At 41.1% G+C, this 13,205-nt stretch overlaps 1 protein-coding gene and 1 long non-coding RNA gene across 7 annotated transcripts in view; one reads left to right on the forward strand and one right to left on the reverse strand.

Annotated features, from left to right (window-relative positions):
* Nucleotides 1-13,205, reverse strand: part of LOC135255613 (uncharacterized) — a 61,252-nt gene that overhangs the window by 15,557 nt on the left and 32,490 nt on the right. For 2 of the 6 annotated variants that reach the window (XR_010330219.1, XR_010330216.1), the window contains exon 5: nt 6,172-6,284. The exons of 1 other annotated variant lie outside the window; for it this stretch is intronic. This is a non-coding gene — a long non-coding RNA (uncharacterized LOC135255613). Of the gene's footprint in view, nt 1-2,342; nt 2,768-6,171; nt 6,312-13,205 lie in introns of those variants that run through there. 3 more of the 6 variants (XR_010330221.1, XR_010330217.1, XR_010330218.1) reach the window with 3 other exon arrangements.
* th (tyrosine hydroxylase) lies at nt 443-10,286 on the forward strand. Its single transcript, XM_064337028.1, has 13 exons — nt 443-609; nt 1,069-1,269; nt 2,641-2,815; nt 2,938-3,026; nt 3,439-3,506; nt 3,601-3,651; nt 4,311-4,456; nt 5,099-5,234; nt 5,792-5,861; nt 5,984-6,040; nt 6,205-6,300; nt 6,799-6,932; nt 9,227-10,286. Exons 1-13 carry the CDS (start codon nt 526-528, stop codon nt 9,384-9,386), a joined length of 1,467 nt encoding a protein of 488 aa, XP_064193098.1. The 5' UTR covers nt 443-525; the 3' UTR covers nt 9,387-10,286.

The following is a 13,205-nucleotide window of genomic DNA, read 5'->3' on the forward strand; positions in this document are numbered from 1 at the left end:
TTACTTAAGACTGTGTTTGTCAGAACGTTACTACATTTCTCTTAAAAGGAAGATGATAGTCGAGTGATTCAAGTTAATCAACTAAAAACATGTTGTACCGACTTCTTTTCTCATTTTGTTATACATGACCAACTTTTTCAGCCTTGTGCATACTTGAATGAACAAATGATTTTCACACAGGAAATGGCAAGTGTTTTGTTAGAATTAATTCAAATTAGTTAAACTATGAAAACAGCTCTCATTGTCACCAACTATTAGGAAATAGACTAAAAGAATACAACTTCCCATGTGAGCGAAAAATATCATTACCGATCAGCTATACAAAATATACAAATTGTATTCCTATCGGATACAGTTAAATAGGAGTGTCCTTGGCTATGTTGTTACGGAAATTGTTGCAATTGACGTCAGGAAAGAGAAATGACCTCTATAAATATGGGCGTCCAGGAGAAAAGCGAGAGACTACACTGAACACTGCGATTCAGATCAGTTAAAGGCTCAGGATAACCCATTAAGTGCTCAAACATGCCTATTTCCAACTCTTCCGGGTCTTCGACAAAAAGCATCACCAGAGCAGGGTCCGAACTTGACAGAGCAGACTCTATAACGGTAAGGAATTGCTGCATTATCTTCTTGAAACAGTGTTCAATCGATCACTGTATTGAGATTCGAACTTATTTCATACTTTCGTGTTTGTCTTGTATAATTTAGAAGGCTAGAAAAGAATTGGACGTGTGCGCACGGAGAAGTAGCATCTTTACGCACGGGACGGTGCGCTTGTATAATGTGCAAGGACATTTAAAAGTCTTAATTTCCAAGCTGTGATTGTGGTTTATGTATGAAGTATCAGCAATGCGACAGGTCAACGTAAACTGTTTTTATGCCATGTTTGAGATGTAAACATTTCACCATTAAGGCGAAAGCGTGGCACGGCACTGTTTCTTTATAAACTTCCAGAAATATAACAAATGTGGAGCGTAGTAGTTCAGAATTGGATAGTTTTTAATTTCACCGGTATTTCATTTCTGTTGAGTTCATCGCCTGTTAATCGCCTTGGATCTTTTATAGTCTCCAAGGTTCGTGGGCAGAAGACAGAGCTTAATAGAGGACGCTAGAAAAGAAAGGGAAGCAGCGGCCGCGGCGGAATCGTCAGAAGCGAGCGAGCAAATCGTTTTTGATGAGGAGGACGGTAAAGCATTGCTCAACCTTTTCTTCACGCTTCGAAGTTCTAAGATCCCCGCACTCTCTCGTGCTCTCAAGGTTTTTGAGGTAAGCATCAGGGATAGTCTAATATAAGGTTACACATTTAATATCAGCATATTTCCCTTAAAATCTGCTCGCATGAGAAATAGGGAAAACATAGCTCGCACCATATTAAATTACAGTTATAGGCTACAAAACTTTCTGGGAATTAACAAGCAACCTTTAGAATTTGAATGCCAAAATTCTTAGAATTTTCCCCGATACTGTTTTCTTCATTATACCTTCTACGATTCAGAGCATTTTTAAAATCAATATTTTAAAACAGGTGCACTGAGACCCAGAAGACAGTCTTTGTATCGGCTCGGGTATTAGAATATATTGGAAAATTTCTCAACTAGGCATGCTTTGGTCGGATAATTTGAATAAGGTGTGAAACAATATCTGTGATCCCTTGGGCGTCATATTTTAGTCACGTGGAGTATTCAAGGAACGATTTTAGAACGTTAATAGGCTTACATATTCACGTTAAAAAGAAATTTGAATATTGGATCCTTCATATTTATTTTATGATGGATATAAGTTAAAGAACGTTGCCACTTTGATACTTTCGTTAGGAAAATAATTGAAATGACTACCTTCTATTTTGTTTTATAGACTACATGATAACCATCTAGAGATATTTCCAGCACGATTGTATGCTACATGCTTGGAACATTTACCTGTGACTTTGATAGAATTGGTCTGTAACAGAACATTGTCTGCAATGCTCTGAGACTGTCTGGTGAACGTACTCATAATAATCAATTTGGAATATTATCGGAATCATCTCCAGGGTCCTGGAAGACTTTGATAGCTGGGTCATATGCTTTCTTAGTTCATTCGTATTGCAAAATGAAGGATTGCAATGATACGTGGGTTTCCACAAAAAGTTCGACTAACTCCACGCTCACATTTTCGAATTTCGAACGACCCCCCCCCCAACCTACTGTACCAATGCAATGCCTAGTACCCTAGCTTATATTTTTAGTGTAATGCTTTGTCGTGGAAATTAATTATTATTCATAACCCAATATTGGAATAACTTAAACATTGTACAATACTTTAATATAAAATACATGTTTACAATGTTTGCCTATTCATTCATTACATTAGCATACATTACATGCATTACGCTACTCTGCCGCCCCAGCGTATTTACAGGGAGCATAAGCAAGATTAAATTGATAGTTCACTTTCTGGAACTTTTGATAGAATTTTGGGTTTAGTACATGTTTTTGATTCGTATTTTTGTGCGGTGACGGAAGTTTTTATATTAACAGAGGTTTATGACGACCAGTGACAATGGCGGGTTTGGGGCATTAGGGGATTCGCAGTATAAAGCAATTAAATAAAATTCAAGGAACACGGCTCTGTCCTAATTTTTTTGTAACATCACAGACATTTGAGGCGAAAATCCATCACTTGGAAACCAGAACCAGGCGGAAGCCAAAGGACAGCCTCGAGGATCTAGAGTACTTCGTGCGCTGCGAGGTTCATCTGGCTGACGTCAGCACTCTCATCAGCTCTGTCAGGAGGATTGCGGAAGATGTCAGAACCACCAAAGAAGTTAAATGTGAGTACATTGAAAATGTCGACCTATGTATTATTCGTAGTTTCAGTATAGAACTGCTGTTAACTTTCCAAAGGTTAATCAGGCAATTCATTACGCCATTTCCCTCTCTTTCTTGTGTTTAGTTCACTGGTTTCCAAAGAAAATTTCAGAGCTGGATAGCTGTCATCACCTGGTCACAAAATTTGACCCAGACTTAGACCAAGATCACCCGGTCAGTAAATGCGCGTACATGTTCTCTCTCGCACAGAGATGGTCGTTCTTCACACGTGGTGGCCATTTCACAAGAGTACAACACCTATGCTTCTTGACCTTGAGTTTAATGCGCAATTATATTAGCATTATTCACTTTAAATGGTTAATATCTTCACATGCTATACGTTGTTTATCTTTAATCCACCATATAATCTATTTTTTATTAGTTACCCCACTATGCTGAGCTAGGTCCAATAGTTAAAATAGTCTTTGCTTTTATTATTCTCTCTGTGAAGTACCCACAACAAATCTGCGCGAACTGATCGTGATCCACATTACACAAAACAAAGATTGATTGATAGACATTGACTGACTGAAATGCAATCCACGCAGTTCTTTATTTTGATTCTTGGCTTTGTTTTACTGCATAGGGATTTACAGATCCGGTCTACAGGCAACGAAGAAGGATGATCGGAGAAATCGCCTTCAGATATAAGCAGTAAGCCAGTTACATTTGTGCTACTTATTCCTTACAATACACATGCAGTTCGTAGTCTTTTATTTTTGTTTGTTTGTCATTTATTTCCTTCTAGTGGTGAACCAATCCCAAGAGTGGAATATACTGAAGAGGAAATTGGCACGTGGTTAGTGCTGTATAATATTTTTATTATTAGGTGCACTATTTTAATTATGCCACAAAAATGTTATTTTGATCAAATTATTTTTATAATGATGACAACAATCATTATTAAATTATTTTATTAGTCAATTTGTTTGCTTTCTGTGATTTTAACACCTTCTCTGAGTTCTCAGACCTGCAAGATGCTACCATGAGCACAGTTTATTAGAACAGAATATGTTTCCAGACCAAGTCCTTTGTGTCAGCACAGGATCTGATATTTCCCTGCCCTGAAAAGCTTGCTTCCAGTTAACACGATTATTGAGGCATAAATTGTTTTTGTTGCAACAACTGTTACAAAAAACGATGGAATAACTCAATCAAAGAGCAGCAGAACAAGATTCAGAGCATTTTGGGAAATGGTAATTCTACCAGAGGCCTCCTAAATACATTTCCTGCTTTGCTCAGTATATTAGGGGTGTGCAGTAAAGGGGCTTTTTTTAGTTTCAGACGGATCCAGTGTTCCTGTTCCCCTCATGACAATCAATTCTTTTGAAATTTGCATCATTATGCATGTGTCTGTTTTACGCTGTCTATACTTGTGTTTCTGTATGCACATGTGCTTACTTTGTGTGTGTGTGTGTGTGTGTGTGTGTGTGTGTGTGTGCGTGTGCCTACGTGCAGGAGGGAGGTGTACTCCACGCTGAGGGACCTATATACCACTCACGCATGCAGTGAACACTTGGAGGCTTTCCGGCTACTGGAGAGACATTGTGGATACAGCCCCAATAGCATTCCTCAGCTGGAGGATGTGTCCCACTTTCTCAAAGGTAACCACTCACGCACTGTCTCTGACTTACCTGCTCAAAGCTAACACAGCACACACACTGTCTCTGTCTCACCTGCTCAAAGCTAACCACTCACGCACTGGCTCTGTCTCACCTGCTCAAAGCTAACCACTCACGCACTGGCTCTGTCTCACCTGCTCAAAGCTAACCACTCACGCACTGGCTCTGTCTCACCTGCTCAAAGCCAGCACAGCTCACACACTGTCTCTGTCTCACCTGCTCAAAGCCAACACAGCTCACACACCCTGTCTACCTCTGACTCACCCTGCTGCTCAAAGCCAGCACAGCTCACACACTGTCTCTGTCTCACCTGCTCAAAGCCAACACAGCTCACACACTGTCTCTGTCTCACCTGCTCAAAGCCAACACAGCTCACACACTGTCTCTGTCTCACCTGCTCAAAGCCAACACAGCTCACACACTGTCTCTGTCTCACCTGCTCAAAGCCAACACAGCTCACACACTGTCTCTGTCTCACCTGCTCAAAGCCAAAGGAGCTCACACACTGTGTCTCTCCTGCTCAGAGGTAACACAACACACACATAGTGTCTCAACAATGCTGGCAAACCTCACTAGGTGTACTCTATGTAGCAGTAAACTCTTCCTCTGTGTTTTTGTCTTCAGAGCGCACAGGGTTCCAGTTGCGGCCGGTGGCGGGCCTCCTCTCAGCGCGGGACTTCCTGGCCAGCCTGGCCTTCCGCGTGTTCCAGTGCACTCAGTACATCCGTCACGCGTCCTCGCCCATGCACTCGCCCGAGCCGTGAGTAAACCCCGCCCCTCCCCGGGCGTGAACAGGGCCGCTCGTGCATCAGGCTGCGTGCGTCTGTGTGAGTGTGCGTGTGTCTGTGTGAGTGTGCGTGTGTCTGTGTGAGTGTGCGTGTGTCTGTGAGAGTGTGCGTGTGTCTGTGTGAGTGTGCGTGTGTCGTGTGCGTGTGTCTGTGTGAGTGTGCGTGTGTCTGTGTGAGTGTGCGTGTGTCTGTGTGAGTGTGCGTGTGTCTGTGTGAGTGTGCGTGTGTCTGTGTGAGTGTGCGTGTGTCTGTGTGAGTGTGCGTGTGTCTGTGTGAGTGTGCGTGTGTCTGTGGTGCGTGTGTCGTGTGAGTGTGCGTGGTTGTGGAGTGTGCGTGTGTCTGTGTGAGTGTGCGTGTGTCTGTGTGAGTGTGCGTGTGTCTGTGTGAGTGTGCGTGTGTCTGTGTGAGTGTGCGTGTGTCTGTGTGAGTGTGCGTGCCCGCGTGTCCACCGGCGAACGTATACCAGCGCTGCAGCTGCTGTTGTGTTCGACCGTGCTCTCTAACGTCTCTGTTTACTCACCCGTTTCAGGGACTGCGTTCACGAGCTCTTAGGCCACGTCCCCATGCTGGCTGACCGAACATTCGCCCAGTTTTCTCAGGTAAAGACCAAGTGAATCAAGCGTTGGGACTTAGTGAGATGGCAATGGCTCAGTATTGTGTCCGTGCTTAAAATGTACTGGCAATTCCTGTCAACTCAACTAACGAAGGCCCTCTATTTTAGAACATTGGCCTTGCATCACTGGGAGCTTCAGAGGAAGACATAGAGAAACTCTCGACAGTAAGTTTCTGAAAACACGTGAACACCTAAAACTGATACTGTTTGTGGGCTCAGCTGCTAGCAGTTCACATAAAGCTTTTGGCATGCGTGCAGGAATGAAAGTGCACGGTGTGACGGTAAAGATATCTAACCTGCATGTTCTCCTCATGGTGGGTCCCTCTCAGCTCTACTGGTTCACTGTGGAGTTCGGGCTGTGCAAGCAGGGCGATGGTGTGAAGGCATATGGAGCTGGCCTCCTCTCCTCCTATGGAGAGCTGGTGGTGAGTGACACCTAGCAAAAAAACTTTCACTCTAAATTAAATGCAAGCGATAACTTTTTTTTTTCTGCACTAGGTTTGGTAGGTTCATTTTGCGGTAATCGCTGAACTTGCTCAAATTTGTGAAGCCAAAAAAAAATATAAAAATCATGCAACTTTGTAAGTAAAAGTTATTGATTGAATCCGGACAATTCTCTCACTGGTTGACCAACACAAAATCTGCAACTGACATTACAAAGTCAAATCCAGACTGGACAAATGGTATATAGTGAAACAGGAAAAATGCTGGGTACAGATATATTCCAAACACCCAATTTAGATTACACATGCACATTTCACGACATTTACCGTAGAGAGTGTGAAGATGTTGTTATTAAGACTGGAGTTGATCAGAGGAAGTAAGCTGTCGCAGCTTCTCCTCTGGTGTGTACTGCGCAGCAGAGGAACTCCTGTGCCGCTGCACTGCACCTCCTAAAACCTCCACACCCCCGTTCTGTCTAGCACTCGCTCTCGGACGAGCCGGAGAGGCGGGAGTTCGATCCCGAGGCCGCCGCCGCGGAGCCCTACCAGGACCAGAACTACCAGTCCGTCTACTTCGTTTCCGAGAGTTTCACCGACGCAAAGGAGAAACTCAGGTAACGCAAGGAGGACCTGAAGGGGTAGCTGCAGGTTCCTGTGCGCTTTTCCGTCTGCTTTTACTTACTGTAGCAGACACCCTTATCCAGATATCCAGAGTATAAGCACGAAAACTCTGGTAGACGACTTTTTAAAGTAATTTTTCTCCTCAGCGAAATTATAGGTTGCATCTGTAATATGTCATGTTGTGTCTCCGGCTGTCTGGGGGATACTTCTATGACAGAAAATCAGTCAATAGACTGCTAAGATAATATGCTACTCAAAGTGAGCCATTGAGGTAGCAGAGTGTGAATGCAGTTTTGGGTAGCGCTTACAGGAATTCCAAGTAATTATACAAATTTTATTCTTTTGTGAAGTCAAATATTTGTTCTAATAATGTTCCAGGAAATTAGCATGAGTATTCTTTTTAAATAGAGTAGCATTTCTAGTTATTCTTCTTCTGATCACTTAAAATAATCTTGATTTTTCAGATGGCAGTTGAAAATCCATTATTTTTCAGAGGTACCTGTTAAATGTATTTTTGTTGATGTTTTCATGCATAGTTTCTTTCCAGGAGACCATATTACACTTGGAGATTACAAGTGGGAGTAATGTTATAATGGGGACTGTCACATGGTAATTACATGTCATTCTGTAAAGGGTTACATGCCAAATGGAGTTGCATAAAAGCATAATGTTAGAGCAAATCTGGGTAAATCTGGCTTTTTGCATAAAATGCTAATTCTGTTCCTCTAATTCTTATCCTCCTGTTCAAAAGCAATCACCTGAAGACTTGTGTTACTTTGAAGAGAAACAGCTATTGACAGGAGCAGGGAATTGGGCTAATCTTATTTTCTCTCAACTGCAAATTGAGAAAATGATTTCTGTTGTTCCAAATGAGCTAGCATTGCTCTAAGATTATGAATATACACATGGGTCATAATGAAATTGAACTGCACTCCACTTCAGTGTATTTCTGTGACTCAGTGTTTACCAATACAGATGATGACTGATTAAATAAGGCATTAAGCATATTGTGTTATTAAGGCATATGGGTCATTCTGTTTCTCCTCCCTGAAATCCCTGTTCTGACACTGAAGTCTGCTTAGTTGACTTCCTGAGGTGCAGGCATGCAGTGTTTTGGAGGTGCAAGTGCGGGGTTGGGGGTGCGGGTGCGGGGGTGCAGGTTTGGGGGTGCGAGTGCAGGGCTGGGGGTGCTGGGTTGGGGGTGAGAGTGAGGGTTTGGGGGGGTGAGTGGGGTGCTCAGGGTGCCCGGGCACCTGCCCTTTTTGCCCCCAAGCGCCCGATGTGCCCATTCTTGTTTTAATATTTTAATATGTGAATAAAGTCTAACACTTAAAAGTTTCGCTGTGCTTCATTTTGGTAAAATACATGTAACTGGGTGTGTATATAACTGGGAGTGCAATGACAGTTTTTCTAGGTTGGTGTGCCCTTTTCTCACTTTGAGCACCTGCCCCTCAAAAGGTCTCTGCATGGCCCTGTTGTGTTGCTACGCTAGTGTAGGGTGCAGCTCATTGACTTAGGGTTGGGGTTTTTGGCTCTTAATTTGTAGAATTAAAGGGTCATATCTGTAAGGCCGCTGAAATTTAAAAATCTGAGTGATGAAAATGTTGTCCTCTCATAGAATTGTATAATAAACCTCATGTCGCTGGGTAATTAGCTAAGTACATGTAGCTGAGTTTTTAGTTTTGACAATGCATTTGCCTTAACATTTTAACAGTCCTAACACTTTGTGTATTTAAGACATAATGAGAACTAGTATTAATAGGTTTGGGGTTGGCAGGAGATGAGTAACGTACACAAACGGAATACAATTGTCAAAAAAGTATTGGGCTGAATTTAACATGAATTGTATTCCAGTATCAGTGAGAGGACATCTAAAATACTCTGTGTGCTGACTACAGGGTACATTCTGATTGGTGACTACACAATTTGAGAAAATAAACATGCACTCTGGAAAAATTCTCATCGGCCTTAGTTCTTAAGATCCCTTGCCTGTGCTTTCTGGAAGAAAGTTCGGAACAAACTACTGTTAAAAAAAAAAAAAATCGTGCACATTTTTTGACAGAAGTTTCTGTGGAAAAACAGTCCCCAGCTGTTATCTTCATACAAGCAAGTAATTCTTTATTCTTACTGCATACAAATGCACATCTAAAAGCATAAAAATAGCACATCGTCATACAAGGCTTTCAATGTCTGAAGTGGGTGGCACTGAGTAGGCTTACGAGTGGCAGACTGTATGAAGCGGTCTTATGTTTGGCATTACGATGTGTGTTGTCGTTTACTTTTACAGGGTGTATGCGGCGGGCATCAACAGGCCATTTTCGGTGAGGTTCGACCCCTACACCTACAGCATAGAGGTCCTGGACAACCCCCTTAAGATCCGCGGGGGCCTGGAGTCTGTGAAGGACGAGCTGAAGGTTCTCACGGACGCGCTCAACGTGCTAGCGTAGCGCCAACGCTAGGCCGACGCTGCAGTCCGCCCGCTGTCCGCTCTTTCACGTGTACCGTTTTATTATTAATATGCGCTTCTGTGTTCATCCGCTGCAGCTGGGATTATACTGGGCCGATATAGTGAAATATAGAAGGTCATTTAAACGCACAAAAACTTGAAAACTGATAAAAGAAAGTGAAATCGCACACTACTTTGGCACTCCTATCTGAATGATCACAGGACAACACGGGATTTTTTCACCATCAACCGATCAGACTAGGAAGACCCTTATGTATTTGAGCATTGTCCTGTGTGTACGTGTGTGCGCTAATAAAGCTAATTATTTGGGCGCACAACAGGTATGTGTGGACTTTATTTAATCTTATAGCAAGGATAAACTTGAAACCTCTGATTGGATGAATTTCCAAAGGCTGAGGTGGAGCAAGTTTGTATTCAAATAAGTGCTTAATGGGGCTTAGTAATTGGCAGCATTTCCTTGCTTTAAAGGTAAGCCAATACCAAAACGTAACACATTTTCAGCTATAAATCATTTCAGACCTGGAATGTATGTATGTTTTCTGGAAATGTAACCATGTTGTGGTACTTCTGTGTCTCATTAAAATTAAAAACATCAATCACGCATATTCAAGAACTATGTTCATTACAATCGCATGTGTATAAAATATGAATAAATATAGTGTTTTGATTATAGTTCTCATTTATTAATTTAATTTAAAGCTATCTTTCTTCCTGTGAACAAAGTTTACATAGTTCTGAAAATTAATAAATAGAAATGTGTTTCTTTGCAATTAAATGGCCATTTAAAACATGTTTTATTGCTCTACCTAACCATTGGTGCAGTAAGGAAAATACTGCTTCTATATAATAGATGCAATTAAATAAAACCATTTTAAAAATCCTTGTCATTTTGAATGTTTTTTTTTTTTTATGTGAAAAATGTTTACAAATCAACAATTTTATCTAGAAGATGTAACCATTTGATCTTCAGCCCCCCCCCCCCCCCCCCCACCCCACGACTAAATTTACTTTCCTTGGCAAAAGTTTTTCCCTGCTATGCAATAACATGCTCTTCAAATCATTTGCAATTGCATCTGCACATAGAGAACACAACTCCATGTGATTTTGTTTAATGCTTGAAGTTGTATGCAGAGTACACAAGTTTAAGCTTTGTTTAACACCCAATGGTCTGTCAAAACAGAAAACATCTTTCTGCCCTCTTACAACACAGAGCATGTACTTTTCCTTTTCCATTTCACAGTCTGTCCATATTTCCCTCACCTCCAGCTTCACTCTTTTCCCCTTCTTTCTCTCCCCTTGTTTCCCTCTTCCCATCTCTTTTTTCCTTGTTTTTTGATGGACTGCTAATTGTGCTGCTGTTCAGATTGATTAAGGTGTTCTGAAGTGCTGCTTGGTCTTGGCTGATCCCCCTATATTTAGCCTACTCTGCTCCACCGCCAAGCTTATCACGGGCTGCCTATACAGGTGGAGTTTTCACCACCAGGGGGAGCCCTTCGACACCTGATGAAAGCACGAGGGGTTTCCTGATACCTCCTATTGATCCTGGGATGTCATATATCCAGGACTTGTACCTGTGAGCAAGGTTGTTGACAGTGAACACTCTTGAAAATTATCAAGTTCTAGAGCTTGTTTCAAGTGGATTTTTCTGCATGTAACTGACAGTAAAAATCAACGGGTTATGCAAAACCTTAGGTTAAAAAGTATATATGAACTACAAAATTAAAGGCAAAAACCCATGGTATGCATTACAAACCTGCTTTGTAAAGTGCTGCATGCACTGCAGGTCAGCAGCAAGCTGCAAAGCTGGTCTGAAACAGAGCATACCCTGCAATACACTATGTTAATCAGTTTCATTTACTGTTTATTCAAATCTGGAGAGTTTTAAAAAGGTGTATGGAAATCCATTAATTATCCTGGACAACTTCTGTTTTTTATTTAAAATATCAGACAATCCTTAAAAAAAAAAAAGATATGGGAGCCAAATTTAAAGTGACTTGTTCTTGCATTGTATACTAAAATTACTATCGTCAGATGTCAAAATATTGTCAGAGATTGTTAATTACATCCATCACAGCATAGCAGAGGAAACTAGCAAGAAAAGATGGCCCCTGTTGGTGACTTATATTACTACATCTTCCTGTGAAGAAGGTGTACTCACATTGCAACTATTATAAATAAACTGTAACTATAACTAGTGAGCCAAGTGTCAGTTATAACGATAATAATTTCTAGAAATCTTTATTAAAGCATACCAACACTTTTATATGGGCCTACAGCACTGCATTGTACAAAAAGTGAACAAAATGTATGATGTGCAATTTGGCAAGTACAGTGCCCTTCGATGTGTACATTTGCATATGCATAGAGAATACATATTTTGTGCATATGTACTTGCCTTGTTTTATTGAAATACATGGTGATTTCTTTCTACATTGATTTATGAACTGAGTTTATTTATCTGAAGCCCTCATAGTCTGTAAACTGTAAAAATGATTTTTCTTTATGAGACCAGAGTGCAGTCTGTGGTTATCTGGTTAAATTCCTAAGCCTGCACATTCGGTTGACATCATGCAAACAATTCTGTTTCCTGTGATAAAATTGTTATAAAATGGAAATTTAAGATCTAGAAACATTAGAGCTGTTGTCAATATAAAGGCAATGTGCAATTGTGAAATGCAATTATATATTTAGCAAAACAAGCTAATGGCTATAGCATAATCTTACTTGTAATTCAGTATAGGCCCAAATTAAATACACCTACCAGTGTAGCAACCTTACCTATTAAACCTTACACTCCTGCCAGACCACCCCTGGCCCCACATCAGCTGGTTGCCTTTCTGTCCCCTCCCTTAAATGTCCCTCCTCCTGTTCACAACTTTGCCCCCCCCAGTGGTGGAATGAGCCCCCTACTACAATCAGGACAGCAGAGTCACCGTCAACCCTGCTGCTGACTGAAAACAAATCTGTTTAAACTGCATCTGGCCTCACCTTATACTGAACTCTGAACATTGTTCAAGGCAACCTACGCTACATTTAAATCTATACCTTCAAATAGGTTTACATATTTAATACTCCTAATAAATGATGCATTACTGGCTTATATTACTTGATTACTTGTGATTGTAATGAATTTAGGAGGGTTGGAAATGCATTTTAATTTTCCAACCCTTGATGACTATAAAACTGTAATAGCAACGTTTTCAGTCTTCTGGTTATTATTAGTAACAAGCTAATTATCTTAGACATATAGTACTGTGAGCCTGGCCAGGGGATGTGTTGTATAATTAACCAATGATAATTTACTCCTGACAAATCATTTTCTCAAGTAGCTGGGGCTTAAATTGGAGACTGTAACTCGAGTCAATACAACCAGTAACGTGTAGCACAGTGCTAGTTGCAAATAGCTAAAAACAAGTATACAGCAGGACTCCAATCTCACAAGTTATAACATTCCTTTCCAAAATGCTCCAGACATAAGGGGTTCAGACAACTTTATTATTGGTTGGACGCTTATGTGGACTCCAAGATAGCATGCCCCACCTGTTAGGCTTGCAATTGACTACAACGACCATATGTTGCTATTGGCTGAACAAGATAAAGTATAGGCTAAACTGGAATGGGCAATGGGAAGTTGGACTTCACTTGAATACTACTAATGATGTAAGAAAGAAGAAGAATATAGAGAAAAACATGCAAAACAGTTATTTTGTGTGTTTAAGTTACCTGATATGGCACAGAATCACATGCTATTAAGGACTGAGACTGATTTTCATTTGCACAGGAATGCCTTATAAGGGTT

Source organism: Anguilla rostrata, chromosome 5 (genome assembly GCF_018555375.3).
Source record: "Anguilla rostrata isolate EN2019 chromosome 5, ASM1855537v3, whole genome shotgun sequence".
Taxonomy (NCBI): Eukaryota; Metazoa; Chordata; class Actinopteri; order Anguilliformes; family Anguillidae; genus Anguilla; species Anguilla rostrata.